This window comes from Canis lupus, chromosome 7 (assembly GCF_011100685.1).
Source record: "Canis lupus familiaris isolate Mischka breed German Shepherd chromosome 7, alternate assembly UU_Cfam_GSD_1.0, whole genome shotgun sequence".
NCBI classification, from domain to species: domain Eukaryota; kingdom Metazoa; phylum Chordata; class Mammalia; order Carnivora; family Canidae; genus Canis; species Canis lupus.
In genome coordinates, this window is record NC_049228.1 from 8,521,823 (window position 1) to 8,548,808 (window position 26,986).

Genomic DNA, 26,986 nt, shown 5'->3' on the forward strand with positions numbered 1-26,986 from the left:
AAAAAACATCCAAATTTCCAAACTCTCCTCTACATGTGTATATATCTAATTTTAAGATTTTCTTGAATCCTCTTATTGAGAGATGCTTTTAAGGTCATTCTTTTTTTTTTTTTTTTCTTTTCCTGACAATCAGTTTGAAAGCATTAATGTTCTTTGTACACCACTAAAAATTTGGTCAATTTTTCAGTGACCCTAATTTTTCTTAATGATTGTTTATTATACAACCATAAACTACATAGTTTTCTTAAGTAGTACACATTCTTTAGTTGGAGTGTATTTAGTATGCTATAGTTGAATTTTAAAATTTTATAATTTTGTTAACTAACCCCTGAGACCTTTATACTATTTTGCCCTTTGAGTCTATCCCAATAAGAATCTGTATCAAGTGTTTTATATTTTCCCTTTAGAACAATAGAGTTTATTTTATTTATTGATTTTTAAAGACTTTATTTATTCATTTGAGAAGGAGAATGGAAGCAGAGGGAGGAGGAGAAGGAGAGGAACATGCAGACTCTGTGCTGAGCTTGGAGCCTGGTGTGGGGTTCAGTCCCCTGACCCTGAGATCATGATCTAAACCAAAATCAAGAGACAGATACTCAACTGGCTGAGCCTCCGGGGCACCCCTAGAATTTATTTTATTGAATAACATGCTTCAGATTATGTGTCTATTCATTTAGCCACATATTAAGGATTTTATATGACTTCTGTGTTACAGTGAGCATATGTGAACAATCTATTATTTTTCATGAGTTCTCTATGTAGAACTAAGATTCCATTTAATCATTTATAGTTTTCAACCACAATATTTGTGACAGTTTTAAAATAATGAGCTAACAGTTATTTGGTTTGGTTGCAGAATTGCTTTATACTACTAATGATTACTCTTGATAATCCTTCACTTATATCCATTTATTGTCGATCTGATCAAAAAGCCAAAAGTATACCAGCTTTTATTTTAAAAATATGTATCTGACACTGTTCTATAAGTTTAGATTCTTATAAAAATAGCAAAAATCTGAGTGGCAGTAGAAATGAGGAAGATTTTCAGTTCTGCATGACTTCATACATAATCAGGCTCTGCTATTTATCAATTATATAAATGATTTTTAAGTGATATTGTAGAGGCTGATCCAGGATTGATAGACTAATTAAAAAAGAAAGCTAGTTTTTGGAAATATGTCCCTGTTGGAGTGAGTCTGTTCTTCTAGCAGCTTTTCAGTTACCAAATTCAGTGGTTTTGGGTAGCATTGGTTTGGTTTTGTTAGCCTTATTATTTGAAGTAGCAAGAAGAAAGAAATAAAATAAAGTAAAATACATATTTTATTCAGAGAATAACAATAGACAGTAGTAATAAATGCTACACAAGTAGCAGTATAGAGTTAATTTTGTTTTGACTTGTTTTCATTCAGAAGCATGCTGGTTCCTAAAAAAACCCAAGAATATCTCAGGTATTCTGGATTATGGTCAGTACTAAACTTCAGCATATTATGTTCTAAAAATCATTTGAATTGAATCATTTGACCTGTAGATTACTTCTTCATATAGCTGAACTATAGTAGTATCAGTATTACTAGTGTTTGTGTTCTAGGTTTGTTCATAGACATCTCTATGAGAGCTTTCTCAGAGAGAGAGAAAGAAAAATTTCCTTCTATATTTCTGAATGCAGGACTGCTTTAGGGTAATATTTTGTGGTAGACGAAGTGTGACAGCAGAATTTCTAATTACCCTTCTCAGAGCTCTCCTGATTCTTAGAGACCACCACCATGGTAGCCCACAAAGTGCTAAGAGCTCTCAGCTGGGAGTCAGCATGCCCAGGTTCTACACCAGACCTGTCCAGGTTCTAGACCAGACTACTATCTAACAGCACTTTCTGCAATGATTGAAAAGCTTCATATAGCCCACATGGTAACCAGTAGCCACACACACTTATTGAGCACTTGAAATGTGGCTGGTAGCACTGGGGAAACTGGGTTTTAAAATACATTATTTTAAATTGAATAGCTACATGTGGCTAGTGACTGCATATTGGGAAGTGCAGAATATGACACTGGTCACAGTTTGACCCTTTCATGGCTTTCTCTTACTGAATTAAAAAGGAAGATTTAGACTAGTGACATCCAAGCTTCCTTTACTTCTGACTCGAAATAGACCATTTCTCTACCATATTTTAAAATTACTTATTCTGTGTCTTCTCACCTGAATTTCAAACCTTGATCCCTTTAGTATAGATGATCTCAAATGTTTATAAAGAGAAAAGTATCTAGACTGAACTAACAAAGTCTACGTGCTGTGGTTTCTGTATCTTTCAGGGTTGTTTATCATTCTAAGAAGGTTGCATCTTAGTTTATTTTATTTTATTTTTTTTTTGCATCTTAGTTTAAATGAACCTCAACATAGTGCAGTTTCAGAATTTTTTCTTGAAAAAGGTAGCAACTCGTTGTTGTTATTATACTAGTTAACTATTATTTTAAGAGTAATACAAGTTTTATATGTCCTGAAAAATTTATTTTAAATTTGGTTATACTTAAGTAAAATTTTCTTAGTAATTCCCCCTTTCACAGAAAATAAGCTTATATCCTTTCACATATTTTCATATGTGCATATGAACATACACTGTATGTGTCTTTGTGTATTGCATGTGGGAGTGTGTCTGTGTGTGCTTAAATGAGAATATAGGCACACCTTCTGTTTTATAACTTTCTCTTTTCTCTCACCATGATGTTGTAGTTTTTCTACCCTGTGAGTACCTGTAAGTTCACCTCCTCATTTGCAGTGACTGTATACTACATCATTGCATAGATACATCATCATGTACTCAACCAAGGCCCAGTGACGGACCTTTAGATTGTATTTTATTTTTGTTTTCTATTGCTGTTTAACGCAATGCAGTGAATTGTCTGAACTATATATCTTTGCTCACCTGTTAATTCTTAGGCCGAATTCTTAGAAATGTGATTGGTAAATTCCTAGAAATGAATCACAGAATGTGCAGATTTAAGAGTTTGTTATGTATTGCTGAATTGATCTCTGTAAGAGTTGTACCAGTGATAATTCCACCAATAGTATATGTCTGCTCATTTCTCTGTTCTACTCCTAGCACAAAGCATGATCATTCTTGAAAATTTGGACCCAGATGATAACCACAATGTCTCTAGTAACATGAATTATTTGAATCAGGGCCATATGTACTGGCAATACTTCTAAGTCTCTTTGTGTGCTACTGATCCTTTAAAAAAATTGTGTAAGGTGGTGAGTTCTGTTATTTCCTTGATCTGTAACATGATTGGAAAATCCCTGAGATTAACATTTTTTATAATTAGAATATACAAATTTATCTTTTTCTATTAAAAATATGAAAATATAAAGTTTCAGGCTTCTTAAATAAAAAAATTATACTTATTTAAATACACTTATTTATTGTGTATGTATATTCATGTGTATATGGAAAAATGTGACATCTATCTCTTTGTGTACCTATGTGTGTGTGTATCAAAATCATTATACACTATTGTCTTAAAATTTTGATTTGCTCTCCCTGTCATTCCAAATAGATAATTCCTACATGGACAAAGATGAGCATGGTTCATCCTCTGAAAGTGAAGATGAAGCACTGGGTAAATATCATGAAGCCTTGTCTAGAACACACAATTCCAGACTACCATTGGCCGACTCGAGACAAAAGAACTATGCTTGGGAAACAAGACAAAAATACAGTCCTCTGTCAGCGGAGTATGATGGCTACAGTAGCGAAGCATCGATAGATGAAGGTAACACAGGTTACTTACTTTATTTTTTTTTTAGATCACACACTATGGTATTAGATTACTTGTGCCTAAAATTCTAGGCATCTGTGGCTGCATGGTGAACACGAGATAAACAGGGTCACAATTCTGTGAATATAGTTTATTGAAATTTAGATCTTTGGACTGAAGCCCAAACCCAAAACACCTAAAAGCAAAACACCAAATAATTTAAATATTTAAATAATTCTGTTTCTCTTTACACAGTGTAAGCATGAGGCAGAAGGTGTGAATTTGCTGTTCTCACATGAAATCAGGCTCTAAATACCTGGCATAGGAACTCACAGAATCTAAGTATTTATAGTGTTGAATGTCAGTCTGGTGTGTCAGTGTGTGCTTTTTCATTCAGTGTGGCCCCTAAACAGAAGTCAAATACTGGATGTGGCACACAAGCAGAAGAAATGGTGATCTGGTCTGCGTAGGGGGAAAAGTGTCCAAGGTGGATTGAGAGCTGCTACTGTATTATATTTTGCTTTAAGGATGACCTAAGGAATTTTCAAGGATTATTTTGTCTCTAATTGATTTTTGCTTCATGTACTGACATTGGTATAAAACTCAACCTTTGTGGAAGATACACGTCCACTCTGACATGTTTTTACATTTTTCTATAAGGGAAGTAAATTGCCATTAATTAGAGCATATTTATTTCCACATTTTCAGTAGGTTGCTCACATGCTTGATACAATGTATGAGTACTCCTAGTAATTATTATCCTTATACTCAGATATGAAGAAAAGAGCAATATATCTTGGGATTTTTATTATTACATCAAATGCAAACTGTCCTTAGTTTTATAGCTGTGGTTTGTATTTAAGGGCCTATTACTATTGATTAAAGTCTTACACCAGCATGTAGAGTTGTCAAAGGAGCTAAATCATCTTTTTTTTTTTAATTCACCTTAATGCTAGCTAATGGTTGATGTACCTTCTTTTTATTTCTACTAGAACACAATTTATAATAAGTTAGTCAAATGCTGAGTATTACTATATAGAAAGCTCATTATGAAATACAAGGGAAGAAATAAAAAATATTAAACTCTACCCTCAAAAATACCTTACTCGTACTAGAGAAAATCAAACATGTGCTTACCAAGATAACTGAGTAATGTAAAGCAGTAAAGCCAGTGCCCACATATGTATACCTCTTACACTCCTGGCTCATGAATAGTAAAACCGAAAGAGAATGGGTTTTAAACCTGATCTTTGTTCACATTCTGGCTCTGCGACCTAACACTTAATAGCTACAGACTTTGGGCAGTATAGTTATTAGTTTTTAGGTTTGTTTCATCATCTCTAATATGTGGATAATACCTTGCTAATAGGATTGTCATGAACATTAAGTGGTATAGGTGGCAGTTTTCAGCAGAGTTCTGGCCCCTGTGGGTAAGTGACCAGTAAATGGTAACTATAGCTGAGGGTAGTGAGAGCAGTGCTGGTGATGAGAGTGAACAGCAGTCATGAGCAAGTCCTGCATTTGTCGTTTGTGTCCCTAGATGCTTCCCTTTTCACAGCTTAAGTTTAGAATTTTTATTTTTTTCCTCCTCACTGCTTCATCTCCCTCACTCCCTGGACTTCTGTGCTGTCTTGATTGCTTCCCCATAGTTCTCTTTTTCTAGCATGGCTCTATTATCTGGGCGAGAAGTGATGAGGAGAGAAACATAGCCTCAGCGGCTCTTGTGTTCTTGCCCTAAGCTCTGGAACTGGTGCAAATGTCCTGGAGTCACCTTCTGTTTTCATTTTACCTGTATATTTAGGATCTATCTCTACTTTCCTACCATTTCTACTCTAAATTAATTGATAAGATACCGAGGATAGATTGATTTTCAGCATTCTGAAATTAGATTTATTTCATAAACATTTGTCGAAAGCTTTTTATGTGCCATACTGTATACTGTGGATGTAAAGATAAATAAAACAAAGTTGTTTCAGAGAGCCCACAGACTAGAGGAGGAGGACCATTTGACTATATGTGTAATATCATATGATAAGAGGTCTTTTAGTTTCATGAACAAAGTGCCGTAGACATACAGAGGAAGTGCCTCAGTTCTTGTTTGGGAGGTGGGGAAATTTACTGTAGTCTTCACAGAGTGGTAAACTGGACTTAAGTAAACTATTTCAACAGCCATGGAATAGTGACTGCATGAGAGTAAATGAGAATATATTTTAGTATCTTTAAGTCAGGATCTGTTTGGAGAATGGGCAGGTAATAGGATTGAATGCCATGCTTGGGAGCTTATTGTATTATAGGAAATAATACAGTCCTGGAAAGTTTTTCAGCTGAACAATGTGCACTTTTAGAAATGTATTTAAGGAAGATTTAAATAAAAACTCTTTAACCATAAAAAAAATAAGATTATTTAACTGTTGTAACAGAAAATGGATTGAAAGTAGGACTTTTGGAATTAGAAAGGACCAGTGAGATAAACAGTGATGAGATCTTCATTGGCAGTGAGTTTGGGGAACACAGAGTTTGTGGATTTAAGGATGGTCTCAGTATATCTTGAATGATCGAATGTGTGCAGTGAGTGAAGAACCAAGGTTTTTAATTAGTTCATAGAGCATTAGAGAAGTAAGTTTGTGTGGGAGGAAATAATTTAGTTTCCATCATGCTAAATCAGAAATGTCTGAAACGTCCAGGTGGAGATGGATATCCTTATTATTAAAATGCTGTAATTGGGATTTAAGATGGAGAGATGACCAAGTGTTAATGTAAGAAAACAATAGACTAGGAGAATAGTTCTGTATCATAGGTTATTGCTTATTGAAAAGTCAAAGTCTCTTTGAGCTCAAAATAGTTTTAGTGGGAGTAGGGGAAGAAAGGAGAATTTGATTGGAGGGGGAGATTTCAGAGCTCTTAAGGTCTTAGGTAAAAGCAGTTTCAAGTGTTAATAAATTTTTAACATGCCCACATACAAAGAAGCAGAAGTATATATAAAGTTCTAAAAAGTTTTGAGGAAAGGAGTAAATATCATCTGTTGCAAAAGTTGTGAGAGTACTTTAGAGAAAATGGCATTTAAATTTAACTTTAAAGAATGGGTATGAAGTTGGTGAAAGGACTAAGTAGAGGTATTTTAGATGGAACTTCAAACCCCAAAGTACAAAGTGAAGTCCATTTGGCTCCAACATGGATGGATGGATGGATGGATGGGTGGGTGGGTGGAGACAGAGACAAGAATAGGAAGCAAAAAAAAAAAAAAAAAAAAAAAAAAAAAAGAATAGGAAGCAAAATTGAAAGAAAGATATAAGTCTAAAGTCTGGAGTACCTCCCTGACAATTGGATTTAATTTGTTAGCCAGTAAGAACTCGCTGGAAGTTTTTCACCAAGGAATCATGATCAGGGATGTGCCTAGAAAGATTAACTTAAAAATAAGAAGACTATAGAGAAAGACACCAATTATGGAGTCTTTGGAGTAGTTTGTGTGGAAAATGGTAAATATCTGAATTACAATAGTGGTAAGAGAAATACAGTAGGATAGGAGAGACATTATAGAGGTAGAGTTTATCAGATTTAGGAGCTGAATGTATTTGGAATGTTAGAAAGAAGGGAGGGTCAAAGATGACACTGGGTCCTAGCATGTGTGACTAGGAGAATGATGAGGTCATGAATATAAATAGAAAGTGCAGAGAAGGATGTCTTCTTTTGGAAGTACGGGCTTGGGGGTGGGACATAGAAGTGGTTTTATAGATATAATGAAGCAGGACATTTAAGCAGTTGGAAATGACCATGGAGTTTGAAATCATGAATGGGTTTAGGGAGAAAAAGAGGTTCTCAGATGATGCATGCTAAGAAAGTAGAAATCATGGGCATAGATTTAACTGTTGAAGGAGGATGTATGGAGAGAAAAGATTAGAGAACCATTTCCTTTAATAGGAATCACCTCCTTTAACAGGAGAATTAAGAGTGTCACTTCAACAGAGAGGAGAAAGTAAAGGCAATAAAATGGAGAATCAGGAGAATATTGTATTTTATCAGCCGTGGAAGGAGAATTTTGAATGCTGCCTGTAGATTGGGGAGGATAAGAATTCAAACAAGCCCCCTTCTTCAATAGCAGTTGGTCACTAATGTTCAATTAAAAATCTAGCTGCTTAAAATAACAAATTAGATCGAATGTTGTTAAGAAGAGAATAAGTGATCAGAAAGCCTACATTTGCTGCCCACACTTTCTTACAAACTACTTTTTCCTTTTCAACTTGCAGAATTGAGGAAGAGAGGTAGTGGAAGGGGGTTGTAACCATAGTGTTCACCTTCTCCCTCCAGCCCAACAGTGGTAACCGTCCTCTGGCATATATTTGGGAAGGAGATGGATTTGGTTTCAAATACACATTTGAGCCTCCAGCAGGTGGTTGTTCCTCTGTGTGGCTAACTCAACAGAGACACTGTTCACTTCATGGCTGGCCACCTAAGAGGACTGCTGAGTGTAGTTCTCTTGGTAGGATTTGGTTCATTTTTCTGAGGTAAGATGTAAAGGGATAGATATGGTAGGTTATGTTTCCTTTTGTTCTGCATATTATTCTGTTAAGTTTATAAGATCAAAGTTAACTGATACATAGATTGAGGGTAACTAAAGGGAATTACAAATGTAGAGGAAAAATATTCTTAAATGTACATTTTTTTAAAAGATTTTATTTATTTATTCATGAGAGACACAGAGAGAGAGAGGCCAAGACACAGGCAGAGGGAGAAGCAGGCTCCCTGTGGGGAGCCCAATGTGGGACTTGATCCCAGGACCCCAGGATCACTCCCTGAGATGAAGGCAGACACTTAACCACTGAGACACCCAGGTGTCCCCTTAAACATACATTTTTTACATGACATACTGTTACCTCATTAGCGCTGTTAAGGAGCCATTAGTTCATTTCTCAATATTGAATAATTCTAGTAGAGAAGCTTTGAAACAGCCAATACTGAAAGTATCTGTAAAATTAGAGAGGGTCAGGGAGGGCCTGGTTAGGGCTAGGAGAGAACAATGCAGAACTTTCTGACCAGGTAGTAAGAACTACCATATTGAGCTCCTACTGTGTTCCTGACTCTTAGTTTCTGTATATACCATACTATTTAGTCTTCATTGCAAATTATCGTGGTAGATAAGATTATCCCCATTTTACAGAAATGAGAAGAGATTTTTAGATTGAGTAGGTAATTTTTAACCAAAGGTTACATGGTAGGTTATAAAAACTATATTTGTCATGTCCACTGCAAAATGAATGTTGTTTTAGCTTCTGTTTTAACCTCTTCAGGTGAGTCCTTTAGAACAGTTTATATACTATAAATCTGAAATACAGATACTCTAGAAAAAAGTAAGAAAATGTGGTGGCATATTTGTTATCATGTTTTCTCCTCTAGGTGGCCATATTAATCTTCCAGTTTTGTGAATTACAAAAGGGAATGATATCTGTAAGAAATTTTTCCAGGAAAAATAAACATTAAAATAATATATCCAGTTTCCTTTGTTCACAGTTTTAACTGTATTTTTACTGTGTTGTTCTTAAAATTAAAGACATTTTCTGATAATCCTGTTTTATTTTTAAAAGGCCTCAGACTTAAGTGGTAGGCTGTGGATATCTTGTTTAAGAGTTGGTAAATATAGACTAACCTCTGAAATTCCATTCATGCTAATTAGTGCTTTCCATTTCTATATTAGAAAAGAGAAGCCAATTAAAGATCTAGAGCAAATTCAGTGTAAAATTATTAGAATGTCTATTTTTTATAGCTTTTCATTCTTAGTTCACTATAGAGATTGCAAGCTATTTTTACATATTGTGGCATAGCTATATAACTAAATCATAATGTTGTTATTTTGGGGTGAGTTAATTAAAAATAGTATGTGAAATAATTTCCGGCATCACTATTTCTTAGGATATGTGGACCATACATACACACACCTGTCATTCTCTTTCTTATGGCTACTCTGCAAGCTTCCTGCTATTAATTTTGATGTTATCTTAAAATTAGGGGCATTAAAACATATTGATTTGTACATTTTATTTAAATGTTACCTTTAAAATACTACCTAATAATGATAAATTGTGTATACGTTAGATGCATTTTAACTGCTTTATAAAGATTATTCTATCACTATTCACAATTTCTTTGTGGAGAAAGCAAGCATAAAAAAATTCTTTTTTCCAGATGTCTTTGCCACAAAAATGCTTAATGTCTTAGAACACTGAAAGTTATATATATTAATGGTTTGTTGAGATTCTTGGTAAACTTTTTCTTTGATTTCAGGAATTGTTTATGTACATTTTTTTCTCTGAAGAAGTGTGTGTGTGTGTGTGTGTGTGTGTGTGTGTGTGTGTAGCTTTAAGTATGACCAGTTTGAAGAGAAATTGATCTTAAAGACTTCTGCATCTTTGTGTTTTGGAGATCTTTTTATGTGATGAGATCAGTCACTCACAGTACTGTAGTGTTCATTTATAGTGCTACTTTTGCAGGCCACCATTGACCTATAAGATGAGATGTCTTTGTGCAGTTCAGGTAAAGGTACAGCCTGCTGTGTAGACAGGTTAGAAAAAGGTATTGCCTTTGTGCAAACATTGCATCATGAGTGGTTAGCATCTACATAAGAGGAAAAGGCATCCCTTCTTCCAGTTGTAAGATTTGGCAAACCCTCAGGAAAATTTTTGCAGTGCACAAACTGCACAACCATACACAAGGCCCTGAGCACCTGTGTTTATACATTTCCAATCCTGAAATGAATTGGTGGAATTTCTGTGTTTTCCATGGTGAAACTATTGATCCTTCACATTTCTTTTTTGTCTGAGTACTTGTCTGGTAGTAGTTAGCTAGAATGATAGAAATTAAGTGATAGTCGTTAAAGATATCTTTGATTGATTACAATACAAAACTGAAACCCAGAGACATGTGATTTTACTAAGATTATAAAATTCATTAGTGGTAAAACAGAAGCTGTAAGTGTTTGTAACCAGAGAACAGGTTGACACTTTTAAAACGAATTATTCCGACAAACGAAAAAATGACAACATAAAAGAAAAATAGGATCATAAATATGAAAAAAACAAACCTAGTAATTACCAGAGGGGAAGTGGATAGGGGGATGGATGAAATAGGTAAAGGGGATTAAGAAGTACAGACTTCCAGTTATAAAATAAGTAAGTCACAGGGATGAAAAGTACAGCATTGGGAATATAGTCAGTAATGTAATCACTTCATATGATGACACATGGTAACCACACTTCCTGTGGTAAGCATTACGTAATGAATAGGATTGTTAACTCACTGTGTTATACACCTGAAACTTAATATAATATATTGTACATCCAGGCATCTGGGGTGGCTCAGTTAGTTAAGCATCTGACTCTTTTTTTTTTTTTTTTTGGAAGAGTTTATTTATTTACTCATGAGAGACACACAGAGAGAGGCAGAGACACAGGCAGAGGGAGAAGCAGGCTCCTCCCAGGAAGCCCAGTGTGGGACTCGATCCTGGGACCAGGATCATGCCCTGAGCCAAAGGCAAACACTCAGTTGCTGAGCCACCCAGGCGTCCTAGCATCCAACTCTTGATTTTAGCTCAGGTCACGATCTCAGAGTCTTGAGGTCGGCTCCACATTGAGCATGGAACCTGCTTAGGATTCTCTTTCTCCTTCTCCCTCTGCCTCTCCCCTACCCTGCTCATGAGGCGCTCTCATTCTCTCCCCAAAAAGTGTGTGTGTGTGTGTGTGTGTGTGTGTGTGTTACACATCAACTATACTTAAAAATAAATTTTTAAAAGAGAGGCATTCGGTAACTAAGTGAATAGATAAGAGATGCACTATGAACTGAACATAGGCTGCATCTCTTGCTAGGGGTTGAGGCACGTCTGCTAAGTAGAGGAATAATGCTCACAGCAATCTGGCCATTATGAAGGCCTGACACTTTCTCTACAGGCTTCTGTTAGCAAAGCCCATAGGAGCACAGTCTCAGATTTGGGGAGCATGACATAGAGTCAGAAATGAACTGACAGGAGGAATCTTATTGCCCGAGGGCAGCAGTGACGGGAATATCTGTACTCACTGTCAACTCAAGCTTACCAATGAAGTAGATCTCATAGGAAACTGTCCCTAACGAGGGAGGCACGAGTCCATTTGTACTCCAGCGTGTGAGATAATATCCTTAGATGGTATAATAGAAACTTGAAGCTACTTCTAAAGACGGTGCCTAACATGCCTATCAAGTCTAGAGCCTGGAGAAGACCCTCACTGCATTAGAGGGGAGTGGAGTTCTGGATGACAGTACAGTGGGTAGGCCTTAAGAGGAAGGAGCCCTCTAGTCATTATTGTGACTGTTGTAACATTTATTTTTATTGTCTTTTAGGCGCTGCTAAAGTCTTCATGTAGAATATTTAATTTTATCTCTGCAGAAATCTTTTTATTTTGTTACTTATTATCTAATTAATTAGTATTCCAGTTTTGAGAAAACCAGCAGCTTGGGGGAGGGGGGCAAGTTAGCATGCCCTCGTTTACAACCGCTCCAACAGCTGGGGTGCAAACACAGGTTCAGTTGCTTCCAGAGCTCAGGTGCCTGACCACTATAACACACCATGTCAGGTGCTCTCCTACCTGGTATAAGGATAAAGAAACTTTTTTTTTTTTCTTCCAAAAAATAGTGTCCCATTGTTCTGAGAGAATTTTGTGAAGCCTATGGCCTCTAGGGAGAGAAGGAATCCTATCATTGGGAAGGATCCAGGGTTTTGGTCTGGGGCTCCAAGATGAAGCAGTACTCGTGCCAGCTGTACGTAACCCAAGCCTTGGGCAGCCCTTCTGCAAGCTGTACAGGGCAGGCAGTAAGACCCTAGATCTGATGTGTGGATTTCTTATCCTCAAACCCAATACAGAAGGTTTGGGGGAAAACCAGTGACTTGTCATTTTACCTCTAGCCTTCTTCCAAGAAAAGCCAGCAGGGGCTTATTGAGATACTACAAAGCTTTTCCATGGTGGACTCGTGTTAGAGTTCACTTAGATAAGAGGAGAGATGTTAGGAGTTGGTTCTCATGGGAAGTATTCCATCTGGGATACAGGAATCCAGAACTAGTACCCAGTCACCTTCAGATCTGATCAGATTAAGGACACCACAGCAATAGCAGAAGGGCCAGCCCAGGTGGCTTGCCACATGTGCAGTGTCACACTTTAGTTTTATTGTTATTTTTTCACGTCTTGGCAGGAATCTTAACTGTAGACCTTTGATTTAGACTTAGGAAGCCCCATCTAATATTTTAAGTCTTTGTAACAGTCTCAGCAGTACTTAAAGATACCACTACCACCAGTATGATACTCAAGTATAGTTCCAGGTACAGTATGAAAGCAGCTTTTGTAAATATGAGCATCTCCAGTAGCATTAACCAGTTTATTGGTTAATAAAAAGCTACACCTTACCTTGCAATGGACTGGCAGACACTTCAACAAATTACAAAGAAGTTAATGACATTCACTCATGTTCATACCACTCACAATCAACCACCATTCATCTTTTAGCATTCTTCTTTCCAGAATTTTCTATGGCTGTAATTTAAAACAATTTATACAGTAATATGTAATACATTTTCCTTCAAAAATTTAACCTGTTAGAAAATTAAATGTTTCCTTCTCTTGATCCTTTCCCTCATTCCCAGAAGCAACCTTTATTACAAGTTTGGTATATATCCTTCCAGTCTTTGTTTTCATACTTTATAAACATGTTAGCTGCTCATAGAAAGTATATTTTTGTGTGTTTTTAAACTTACATAAATGGTTTTATCGAGGCTTATTGAAGATGTAATTAATGGTCCTTTTTCCTTGGGGAAAAAGGGAGTGAAGTAGACAGTGAGTGAAAGGAAGTCAAGAAATATCAGTTAACAGAATATGCTGAGTAAAATTAAAATCATTCCTTAGTCCTCAACTTCTTAAGACCAGAGACTGAGTCTTCTACTGTTAAATACCCTTTTCCTCCCATTTCCTCATGCATAACATCTGATTAAAGCCATTAAGTAATTTTCTTTGGTGGATTTATATCTTAAAGAGATAATTATTGTCAATTAATGTAATTTGTGGACCAGTAGGAAGATTCTTGACAGTTAGAAGTTTCTAAATTATCAGTCATTGTCTTTCCAAAAAAAAAAAAAGTTGAAAAGGAAAATGTAATCATTGTTAAAACATGAAATCATAAATGTTTATGATGTTAACTCCTCATATATCCTTCTTTCACTTTATTTTATAAGTGATACTGACTCCATATACTGCTCAGTAAAAAAAAAATCTATCACTGAGGAAGAGAATACTTATAAATGGACACTGGAAATGGGAAAGGAGAAAAGATGAGTGGGAAATATCAGAAAGAGAGACAGAACATGAGAGACTCCTAACTCTGGGAAACGAACTAGGGGTGGTAGAAGGGGAGGAGGGCGGGGGGTGGGGGTGACTGGGTGACGAGCACTGAGGGGGGCATTTGATGGGATGAGCACTGGGTGTTATTCTATATGTTGGCAAATTGAACACCAATAAAAAATAAATTTATAAAAAAAATAAACTGGAACTGAAGAATGTATTGATGCTATTGGTTTCTTATTAAAAGCTTTAGTGTGAAGGTGATTATTAGAAATTGATTCTATGTTTCTTACCCTGCACATTGTTTTTATGATACAGACCTAACTAAGCATCTGCACTGTTTATTTACATATTCTCTAAACTTGTTCACAACACTCCTGAAATTTTAATGCTTTTCTGTTTAAAAAAAAAAAAAAAGAAGAAAAAAAGAGTTTGCCTTGATATTGAATCACAGTATGAGATAAGATCACTCAAATATTTTTTCTCTCCAGTTTCTGCTGTAACTTGAGCTGGAATAAGAGTTAAGAGAGGGGAGAAAAAACCAGTTAGGACCCTGAAAGAATGAACCAAATTGTTTACATGATAGTATCAGAAGACCATTTCCTGTCTGCTCCATGTTTGGGCAAATGTGAATCACGCTTTAGGTTTTGAGAAGCAAAAGGAAGAGGCCTGATGGATGCAAACTTACACTGGGCAATGGGGAGAGACGATGAAAGGTGAATTTAGAGATACAGTGGTACAGGTTACACACCATGGAATGTAGATATTCTGCTTCATTCATGTTAAATAATTACTGAGCTGTTTTCAAAGAGGTGAGTAACAACTTTGTTAACAGTTTTTTTGGTAAAATGAAATTGAGATTCTATTTTAATTTTAAAATTCTGAAAAATCTCTCCTGTAAGCAATCTTGATGTGGGGCTCTCATTTTGAGACTTCCTGCCTGTGAGAAAATAAATTATGTTAAAATCTCTGATGAATGAGTCAAAAATTACCTTCAGAAGCTGAGAGGTATTCTGATGCCTTGGCATATCTTTTCCCTTTTCTTGGTATGTACTCATAAAGATAAATATTTTCTTAGAAAATTTGGTTATATTTAAGTCATCGAGGTATTCAGTAATGCCATCAACTAAAACTAAGATAATTTAAATGGATTTTGAGAATTAGTATGGTAGTTATTTAAGGCCTAGATAGTTATGAAGTCCTTTGCCTTCTACAGTTTACACAATCTTTTACTCATTGTGCCTGTTTTTTAGTTAAGGGGAAAACATTAAAGGATTTTGGTCACTGGTAACTTGGGAAATGTTTCTTTAAGTATAAATTTAAGCATAATGAATACCTTTTTCAAGATGATGGATTAAAATATTTTTGAAGTTAAAAAATCTGTATTTCTCCTACATTGATAACAGGTTAATTACAGTTCCATAGACGCATGAGCTATAATACAATGAATGATGATAGAGTAAACACTATTCTGAGCACTTTACATAAATTAAGTCTTTTAACCTTCACAGTGACCCTAAGACACAGACAGGTTTTGTTGGTGTCCATATTTTCCAGAGAGGACACTGAAGCACAGTAAGGGTAACTTGTCCAGGGTTAGATAGCAAGTATGTGAGGGAGCCAGGATTCAAGTACCAGTCCTCTGTCCTCAGAGCCCATCCACTGAACTCTCTCCTGAGAAACCTTGGATGATGTTCTGTGAGAAAATCAGTTTTTTTTAATGTAATTTTTACACCTAAATAAATTCTTTATTGCTGTTTTTAATGTGTAAGTAATGCATGTTCCTGATAGAAAAATCAGAATTTATGGACAACAAAAGGAATAATTACTAAAAAAATAATAAAATAAAATAAATTTAAAAAAAGAATAATTACTCATATTCCCATCATGAGAATACTATTGTTTCTATATTTTTGTATCCTTTCATGGACATTTTTGTTTGCATACATATTTTTTAATTAAAATGGATTTCCTACACAGTGTTGTAATCTGCTTTTGTTCTACTCAAAAATATACCTTTTCTTGCCAGCATATGCATTTCACAACATCACATATATGGATTGTACGATATATCATTGGATTGGCGCACCAGAGTTATTTAACATTTTTTAGTTACTGATATTTAATCCGTTGCTGATTTTTCCTATGGATATGATTTTTCTTAATAATATCTTAAAATGATTTCTTTTCTACCATGTTCTCTGGCATTTTTGGTTTCTGATTCAAGAGTCTGACTTGAATCTCTGATCAAAGGAGTTCTTTTCATCTTTTAATAAGAGGTCTAGATGTGATTTGTGCATGTTTGTGTTTTGTATTCTGTAAATAATTCAAGGGGTTATACATTTGTGATGGCATTTTATAGACTCAGGTGGTATTAAAAATATTAAACTGGTATGATAATCTAATATATAATATCTATCTATAATATCTATATATAATCTAACTAATATATGAGTAAGGAGTAATTAAGTTGAATATATTTATTTGTTCTCTTGCTAAAGTTTATCTATAATAAAACTAGTTGCCAAAGGATATAAGTTGTAGGAAAAACTATCAAACTCTTCTAGAGATTTCAAAATCATTTAATTATTTTTAGAAATTGCTGCTGTGATCTTTGATTTGCTGCCACTGCTAGCTAAATGATACTCTTTTCTGAGCCATAATTTGACATTGGGAACTATTTCAAGCTCATCCAGTTATTTTTCCATTCAATTTGTAGTCATTAGTTGACTTGTAGTGACAATAACTAGAAACTTTCTCAAATAGTAATGATATTGTTTACAATACAGAATCCTTTATCAGCTTCTGCTGAACTGAACAATTACATGAAAATGTTTTCTAGCTTGCCATGCTGACAGGTGTTTTTATATATTCACCATCTCTGGTAACATCAAAAGCAAAAAAATATTGGAATTTCATATTTAATAAGGTTAAACTTAATCCTTCAGGATAGATAAGAGAAAGAGAAAGTTAAAAAAAAAGGGGGGGGTGGTGGTGAACCTGGGCTCTGTTGTTGAGCTGCCTACATTTGATTCCTGACTCTCTGTGCTAATATTTTCTTATCTGGTAAATGGACATGATGATAATATAATAGATAATACCAAAATAAGCTAATATTTATTTATTACAGTGTCATTCACTGAACAAATGATAACTGTCATTTTTATTGATAAAATTAATATGATGGTGCTGACGTTAGCTGGACGTTCAGTGAGTTTGTGAAACTCAGCAGAGTATCAAAAAGGGGTTCCCTCTCCAGGGCATCTTCCCAGTCTCAAATCTCCAGGCTTCCATGATGTCCATGCTGTTAGAGGAGCACTTGTGGTACAGCACCAAGACAGTGCCTATGGTGACTTCCATTACCACCCACTCCTCTGCAGTCCTTATATCCCAGTCCTGTAGAGGCTGTGGTCACTCTAAGGAGCAACATGAAGGGAAGTGGATAGGCAGCAGGTAGCTACAACCTGGCTAGACCAAATGGACTTTGAGCATTCATCCACTGGGCTGCCAGTGTCAAGGCTGTCTCCTTCTGTGGTGTCTGTGAGCCCATGTAAGGATAAGGCCTGAGCACTGGTGGGTGCTAGGGCAGCTTTAACCCAAGGAGCCAATAGGGGGCCTTCAGTCAACCCTCTTGAGTTATTGCAGTGCCCAGGAGGTGGAGGACTTGCGGTAGCTCCTTGCTTAGGCACTAGCCAGCCTCAAAGAAGCTTCTAAATGAGGAAACTGAAACCATACCAGTACTGGATGGCTGAATGTCAGCCCTGAGCTGATCACTGATTATAGTTTGATAATTGGTGGAATAGGTGAAGCCCTGTAATTTACCAAAAAATTAATTCCCAAAGAAGAGTGTTTGTGTGGAGATGTGTGTGGGGGCAGGGTGGTGATATGTGCAATATATGAATGCTTAACATTTACTCTTCTATTGAGAAATATCCAGCATATATTCAGTGGGGAAAAAAACCAAGGTGCAGAAAATTTTGTGTTCTCTATGATTTTTTTATCTAAGAAAGAGGAAGTAGGTTTGTATTTGCTTATGTTTAAAAACAATGGAAGGCAAACAAGAACTTCTAAAAATAGTTATCTGCGAGGGAAGGATGGAAGGAACTTCTCTGACAAACCTTATTTTACATGAATATAAGGAAATTAAATTTGGAAACACACTCTCTAAAAACCAAAAGCACAGTGAAACAGAGGAAACTATGTATTGTTATCCTAACTATACAAAGAGAGATGTTTGATTTTTTTTTTTTTCAAAAGGGGAAATTGTGCTGATAGGAAGATGCTGTTACTGTAATCCAAGCAGCATGTCATAGTTTTCTCAACTGCAGAAGTAGCACAGGATAGAAGTAGGAGATTTAAGACATATTTTGGAAAGAATATCAACAAGTTTTAGATTGGGGGGGTGGGGGGTAAGAGAAACTGAGAAATTCAGGGTAGATTCCTGAGGCTTTGGATGATCAGTTAGGAGTATAAGAAAGAGTAGGAAAGAAATAAGGATTTTGTGCACATATTCAGACAACTTTGAGATATCCACTTAACACATTGATCATTCACTGGATGAGTCTGATTACTTAGGGGAACAGTCCAAGCTACAAATTATGATTTTGGGAATCATTATTGTATACAGATGGTATATAAAACCAGAGACTCTTTTAGGTATACTTGTTTATTATATATTACACTGCAATCAAATCTGCCTGCCTGATAGATTATTCCAGATTTTTTTATTAGGAAAATATTGACAAGGAATGTGGACATGTAGTGTGCTTAAAAAAACAAAACAAAACAAAACAAAACAAAACAAAAACCTTATACTCTTTGTTTCTGCTTCTCAATTTAAAGCACTTCTCCCTTCTCTGGGAACTCTCTCTAATTTCTGGGGCTGGACCCCCAGTGGTTCTGTGTGTATTTCACAACCTTCCCCTTGCTGTTGTGCTTAGTTGTTTCAGTGTTCTGAAGAGGAGGTGCATAGACTTCTACTTTTGGGTCCCTGGAAGGGTCCTGGTTAATGCCTTTTTAAAGCTTAGTTTTGCAATTATTTCTAGGATCATGTTACATAAATCCTTATATTTTTCTTATACATTCATTTCCTTTGGCTTCCAGTAGCTTCCTTTCCTTTGGTTCCTGTTGCTAATTAAGACAGAAATATTTGTAGTAGTCTTTTGTATTTTAGTATATGAATCTGTAAGGAATTTAAGATAATGTTTTTAGATCCTTTAGAAATTGCACATCAATCCCCTCCCCACCCCCCATTTAAGCTATTGCTGGACTGTATCCTTTTGTAGAAATCTTCTATTGCTTGGGATGGTCTTTTAGTGGATCAAGGCCTTAGGATTCTTTTGTTTCACTTTTAAAAGTTACCCAGGGTGCTGCTTCTAACAAATGTGATAGATTTATTCTTTCCAGATCTAATAGTGTTGATATTAAAGATATTCTGCTGCTCAGACATATTCATTCTAAGGAAGGATAAAAGTGTCTTGAAAATTTTCCCCTTCCTTAGAATTTCCAGAAAGTGATTCCCTTACTAATAGTGCATCTTCTTATTGATATTTATTTTTTATGTATTTCGATTTTAAAATAATAAGAGCATTCAGTGCTACACAACATTCAACTGAAAGCTTCTAATAACAGTAAAAATTGTAGAAGTTAATTTCATCAGTGTAAATTAGTCTACAAAATATTTTCCTAATGTATTATAAAACCTTGTTAAATGAAGATCTGTTTATTCAAAATAATGCTAAATACAAAGTAAATGCTTTTCCCAAATTAATTAGATTTCTATAAAAAATATATGAGGTGCTTTGAATGCAGTTAATTTGAAGTTCATTTACTTCAGAACCTTACATTTCAAATTAACACATTTTAAAATTTATAAGTTTAGTATACTTTAAGGGAGGACATATTCTGCATGTGTTTGTGTGTGGTTTTCTTTTTTTGCATTCAGATAAAGTGTACTTTAAAGACTGAATAATGCTACGAGCAATACAAGGAATACTGTTTCCTCTGAGGTGAAGCCTTTGAAAAAAGCTTCCTCTGGCCATTTCACATCTCTGAAGTAATGGTGAAGTTACATTAATAAACAAGAAGGATTTTTACCAAGTGAAACACGATTTCTCATCTTCTGATCTTTGGTTTAGAATAGCATTTGGATGAAATCTACCCTCTTAATAAAAATGTCTTAAAGATCTCCTGTTATGGTCTTAGCACAAATAAAGGGAGGGGATGGGAGCAAAAGGAAACTTTCGGAGATGGTGAAAGTATTTATTACCTTGCCAGTGGTGAGTTTCATGGTGTATTCATATGTCCAAACTCATCAAATTGTATCCACTAAATATGTGCAGTTTTTAATATATCTGTTATACCTCAAAAACTGTTTTAAAAAATTAAGATTAAAATAGCATTGATAGCATTTTGGAGATGTCATTATCCATAATAAATAGTGGGCTCTGTATCTGAAATCAAATTAATAATAAATGAGTTAAGTCATGTTATGTTAAAACAAACTAGATTTGGTAAGTTTTTAAAAAGGAAATATTTTATATTTTGTTTCTATTCTGGGTAGACCATTTTCCATATGATTTTAGAACTTCTAAGTCTTTAGAAAATAATCATATCTTGATTCTCAAATATGTAGCAAATTTTATGTTCTGTTTGTTTTGGGGAAATATATCATTTATATATTTTATTTGTTAGATAATATAAAGTAGGAAATTACTTGATTTATCTGAAAAACATTATTTTCACATATAAAATGTGAAACAGTTTTCTTGACGTTATTTTACAGATAAAATTTAGTCATATCTAGTGTATAGTTAATTCAATGATCTTTAGTAACTTTCCTGAGTGGTACAGCTACCACTGTCATTTCTGGGAAACTAATTTAATTCCCCAGTAGACCTCATATGCCCACTTAACAGGAGCCCCAATTCTCCCAGTCTCAGGCAATCACTAACCTACTTTCTATAAATTTGCCTGTTCTGGACATATACAAATGGAGCCATGTGTGTATGTCTTGTGTATGGCTTCTTTCACTCAGTATGATACCTTAGACATTCATCTGTGGATATAGATTTGTCAGTAATTGATTTCTTTTTATTACTGAATTGTACTTCATTGTATAGGTTTACCATTATTCCCTATCCATTGATCCATGGATGAACATTAGCACATTTCTAGTTTTTGACTATTACAAACAGTGCTGCTATGAACATTCTCATGCAAGTCTTTGTGGTTGCCAGTAAGTAAAATCTTTTCATGTCCATTAATACATTTAATCTTTACAACATCCCTGTAAGTTAGTTTTATCATTCTCAGTTTACTCTTTTAAAAGATTTTATTTATCTATTTATGAGAGGGGGGCACATGAGTGGGGGAAAGAGGCAGGGGTGGGGAGAGAACCTCAAGCGGACTCTGCATTGAGCATGGAGCCCAATGTGCGGGTCCCAGAACCGGAGATCATGAGCCAAAATCAAGTTAGACGCTTGACCAAGTGAGCCACCCAGGCGCCCCATCCCCAATTTACTTTGGGCCCAGGATTGGGCCAGGCAGCTTGATTCTAGATCTCTCTCTCTCTCTCTTTTTTTAAGGATTTTATTTATTCATGAGAGACATAGGGAGAAAAGCAGAGACATAGGCAGAGGGAGAAGCAGGCTCTCTGATGGGAGCTCGATGTGGGACTCGATCCAAGGACCCCAGGATCATGACCTGATCTGAGCAAAGATGCTCAACCACAGAGTGACCCAGGCATCCGTAGATCTCCTATTCTTTTTTTTTTTTTAATAAATTTTTATTTATTTATGATAGTCACACAGAGAGAGAGAGAGGCAGAGACACAGGCAGAGGGAGAAGCAGGCTCCATGCACCGGGAGCCCAACGTGGAATTTGATCCCAGGTCTCCAGGATCGCGCCCTGGGCCAAAGGCAGGCGCCAAACCGCTGCGCCACCCAGGGATCCCAGATCTCCTATTCTTAATCACTATATTTTCTACCTCTGTAATTGATCAATTAATAAAATGTTTATTTTATATTACTGTGGCCTTATACTGATTAATATAAATGATGATTCTAATGAATTTAGATCCACCGTATATGGTCCTTTTAAACCAGATTTTATTTTTATTTTTTTTTTAAACGAGATTTTAGATAAATATTCTTTCTCCTTGGATTTATTATGATTTGGAATTTTTATTAAAAGAGTAAATGTGACAAGTACTTTGCCATATTCATCCTTGTTTGCTTAGCACCTGTTGAAGAGATTAGCACATAGAAAGGTATCCTATGAATGTGCATTGAATTAATGTAGCCAAATAAAAATTTTAAAATTGTTTAGATTTTTCTTCAGCTTTAGGTATAGTTTTTCTGCCTTTATTATGTATTCACCTTTTTTTCTATAAATCCTAATTTGAAATATTTAATGTAAATATTATTTTCATTAGGTTTATTGTTAAATATATTGAGAATGTCGGATATTTTAAAATACAAACATAGGTCAGCAAGCATAGGTTGACTATATAGCTCAGGAATTGGGAATGCTAGTTACTGTGGTTATTTATCTACTTGGAATAAATGTTCGGTTCATATTTTTTGTTTCTGTGTTCTGTTTTACAAAAAGAAGTGTGTGTGTTTTGTTATTTCCCCTTTGTTGTTATATAAAAGGTAGGATATTATATATGTGTGTATGTATTTTGTGTGTATACGTATATTTTTTCTTTTGCATCTTCCTTTTGCCACTTAATTATTTTGGAAATCACTCTATGTGAGGTCATAGAGATCTTCCTTCTGTGTAAGATCTAGGTAAGGTACACCTTTTTTTTTTTTTTTTTTTTTTTAAGTTTATTTATTTATTTGAAAGAGAGAGTGCAGGGTTAAGGGGCAGAGGGGAGAATCAGTGAGAATCCCAAGCAGATTTCTCTCTGTGCGTGAAGCCCGACTCAGGCTGATCTCACAACCCTGAGATCATGAGCTGAGCTGAAAATAAGAGTCAGCCGATCAACCCACTGTGCCACCCAGGCGTCCCAAGGTACCCTCTTGAAAGGAGGAAATACCTTTCAGACTACTTTCTGTAGAATATTAATCTCAAATTTCTTTGAAAGACTAGTTTTATATGTTATTTTGTTTTCTTCATACTTAATTAGAATTAGATTATTAACTATATAGTTTATTTTAACAGATTAACTTATCTGCTATGTATGTTAACTTTTGGATCCTTTTGCATTTATATAGTCAAATTTCTTGATTTGTATTCTAAACTGAAATTCATTAGGAACATTGTTTCAGACAAATTGTTAACAATGACTTACTGAATTCTTCCCCCCCATCCTCTAGCAACCCTCAGTTTCCCGTGATTACGTGTCATGTATGGTTTGTCTCCCTCTCTGATATATTCTTGTTTTATTTCTTCCTCTCTTCCCTATGATCCTGTGTCTTATTTCTTAAATTTTACATATGAGTGAGATCATATGATAATTGTCTTTCTCTGACTTACTTTGCTTAGCACAATACCCTTTAATTCCATCCACGTCATTGCAAATGGCAAGATTTCATTGTTTCGATGGCTAAGTAGTATTCCATTGTATATATAGACCACATCTTCTTTATCCATTCATCTGTCGATGGACATCTGGGCTCTTTCCATAGTTTTTATATTGTGGACATTGCTGCCATAAACATTGGGGTGCAGGTGCCCCTTCGGATCACTACCTTGTATCTTTAGGGTAAATCCCCAGTAGTGCAGTTGCACTGCAGTTGTAGGGTAGATCTATTTTCAACTTTTTGAGGGACCTTCATACTGTTTTCCAAAATGGCTGCACCAGTTTTATATTCCCACCAACAGTGTAGGAGGGTTCCCCTTCACATCCTCGCCAACATCTGTCATTTCCTGCCTTGTTCACATTAGCCATTCTGACTGGTGTGAGATGGTATCTCATTGTGATTTTGATTTGTATATACTTGATGCCGAGTGATGCTGAGCATTTTTTTATGTGTCTGTTGGCCGTTTTTATGTCTTCTTTGGAGAAATGTCTGTTCACATCTTCTGCCCATTTCTTGATAGATTATGTGTTCCTTGGGTGTTGAGTTTGATAAGTTCTTTATAGATTTTGGATACTAGCCCTTTATCTGATAAGACACTTGCAAATATCTTCTCCCATTCTGTGGATTGTCTTTTGTTTTTTTGCCAGCTGTTTCCATTGCTGTGCAAAGCTATTTATCTTGATGAAGTCCCAATAATCCATTTTTGTCTTTGCTTCCCTTGCCTTTGGAGACATGTCTAGCAAGAAGTTGCTGGGCCAAGGTCATAGAGGTTGCTTTCTGTGTTCTCCTCTAGGATTTTGATTGATTCCTGTCTCACATTTAGGTCTTTTATCCACTTCGAGTCTATTTTTGTATATAGTGTAAGGAAATGGTCCAGTTTCATTCTTCTGCATGTGGCTGTCCAATTTTCCCAACACAATTTGTTGAAGAGACTTTTTTTCCATTGGATAGTCTTCCCTGCTTTGGCCATAGAATTAAGGGTCTATTTCTGGGTTCTCTGTTCTGTTCCATTAATCTGTGTGTCTTTTTTTGTGCCAGGACTATACTGTCTTGATGATTACTGCTTTATGATATAGCTTGAAGTACAGAATTGTGATGCCACTGGTTTTGGTTTTCCTTTTCAACATTCCTTTGGCTATTCAGGGTCTTTTCTGGTTCCATATGGATTTTAGGATTATTTGTTCCAACTCTGTGAAATTAGCTGATGTATTTTGATAGGGATTGCATTGAATGTATAGATTACTTGAGGTAGCTTAGACATTTTAACAATATTTGTTCTTCCAATCCATGAGCATGGAACATTTTTCCATTTCTCTGTGTCTTCCTCATTTCCTTTCATAAGTGTTCTATAGTTTTCTGAGTCAGAAAACTTTGCCTCTTTGCTTAGGTTTATTCCTAAGTATCTTATGGTTTTTGGTGCAATTGTAAATGGGATCAACCCCTTAATTTCTCTTTTCTTCTGTCTCATTGTTAGTATATAGAAATGTACCTGATTTCTGTGCATTGTTTTATATCCTGCCATTATGCTGAATTTCTGTATGATCTCTAGCAATTTTGGGGTGGATTCCTTTGGGTTTTCCACATAGAGTCTCATGGCATCTGTGAAGAGTGAGAGTTTGACTTTTTCTTTGCCTGTTTGGATGCCTTTTATTTCTTTGTGTTGTCTGATTGCTGAAGCTAGGACCTCTAGTACTATATTGAATAGCAGTGGTGAGAGTGAACATCCCTGCCCTGTTCTGACCTTACGGGGAAAGCCCTGTTTGATATTCACTGTGGGCTTTTCATATATAGCCTTTATGATATTGAAGTATGTTGCCTCTATCCCTACATTGTGAAGAGTTTTAATCAAGAAAGGACACTGTACTTTTTTTTTCTTTTATTTAAATTCAGTTTGCCAACACATAGTATAACACCTAGTGCTCATATCATCATGTGCCCTCCTTAATGCCCATCACTTTGTCACATGCTTTTTCTGCCATCTGTTGAGAGGATCATATGATTCCTGTCCTTTCTTTTATTAATGTAGTGTATCACATTGATTGATTTGTGGATGCTGAACCACTCTTTGCAGCCCAGAAATAAATCCTACTTGGTCGTGGTGAATAATCCTTTTAATATACTGTTGGATCCTGGTGGCTACATCTTGGTGAGAATTTTTGCATACATGTTCATCAGGGATATTGGTCTATAATTCTCCTTTTTGATGGGATCTTTGTTGATTTTGGGATTAAGGTAATACTGGCCTCATAGAAAGAGTTTGGAAGTTTTCCTTCCATGTCTATCTTTTGAAACAGCTTCAGAAGAATAGATATTAGTTCTTTAGATGTCTGGTAGATTTCCTCTGGGAAGCCATCCATCCCTCGACTCTTGTTTATTAGGATATTTTTGATTACTGCTTCAATTTCCTTGGTGGTTATGGGTCTGTTCAGGTTTTCTATTTCTTCCTGTTTCAGTTTTGGTAGTTTATATGTCTCTAGAAATGTATCCATTTCTTCCAGATTGTCTAATTTGTTGGCATATAGTTGCTCATAATATTCTTACTGTTCTTTGTATTTCTTAGGTTTTGGTTGTGATTTCTTGTCTTTTATTCACGACTTTATTTATTTGGGTCCTTTCTCTTTCTGCTTGATAAGCCTGGCCAGGGGTTTATCGATCTTATTAATTCTTTCAAAGAACTAGCTCTTAGTTTAGTTAATCTGTTCTATTCTTTTGGTTTCTGTTTCATTGTATTCTGGTCTAATTTTATTAATTCTCTTCTCCTGCTGGGTGTAGGCTTTATTTACTGTTCTTTCTCCAGCTCCTTTAGGTGTCAGGTTAGATTGTATATTTGAGACCTTGCTTGTTTCTTGAGAAAAGCCTGTATTGGATCGCCTTTGTTACATCCTAAAGGTTTTTGAACAGTTGTGTTTTCATTTTCATTTGTTTCCATGAATTTTGTTAATTCTTCTTTAATTTCCTGGTTGACCTATTGATTCTTTAATAGGATGCTCTTAAGCCTCCATGTATGTAAGTTCTTTCCCAATTTCCTCTTGTGACTGAGTTCCAGTTTCAAAGCGTTATAATCCAGAAATATGCAGGGAATCACAGTCTTTTGGTACCGGTTGAGACCTGACTTGTGATTGATTCTGGAGAATGTTCCATGTGCATTCGAGAAGAATGTGTATTCTGTTGCTTTAGGATGAAATCCTCTGAGTATATCTGTGAAGTCCATCTGATCTAGTGTGACATTTAAAGCCCTTGTTGCCTTATCTGCTTAGAGGATTTGTTCAATGCTGTGAGTGGGGTATTAAAGTCCCCTCCTATTATTGTATTATTATCAATGTGTATCTTTAATTTTATTATTAATTGGTTTATATAA

At 35.5% G+C, this 26,986-nt stretch overlaps 1 protein-coding gene across 4 annotated transcripts in view; it reads left to right on the forward strand.

Moving 5' to 3' along the window:
* The window catches only part of SYT14 (synaptotagmin 14), a 210,311-nt gene that overhangs the window by 71,933 nt on the left and 111,392 nt on the right, over positions 1-26,986 (forward strand). For all 4 annotated transcript variants that reach the window (XM_038542053.1, XM_038542052.1, XM_038542054.1 and 1 more), the window contains one exon: positions 3,552-3,767. In XM_038542053.1, coding sequence (XP_038397981.1) covers positions 3,552-3,767 — 216 coding nt within the window. The remainder of the gene's footprint in view (positions 1-3,551; positions 3,768-26,986) is intronic.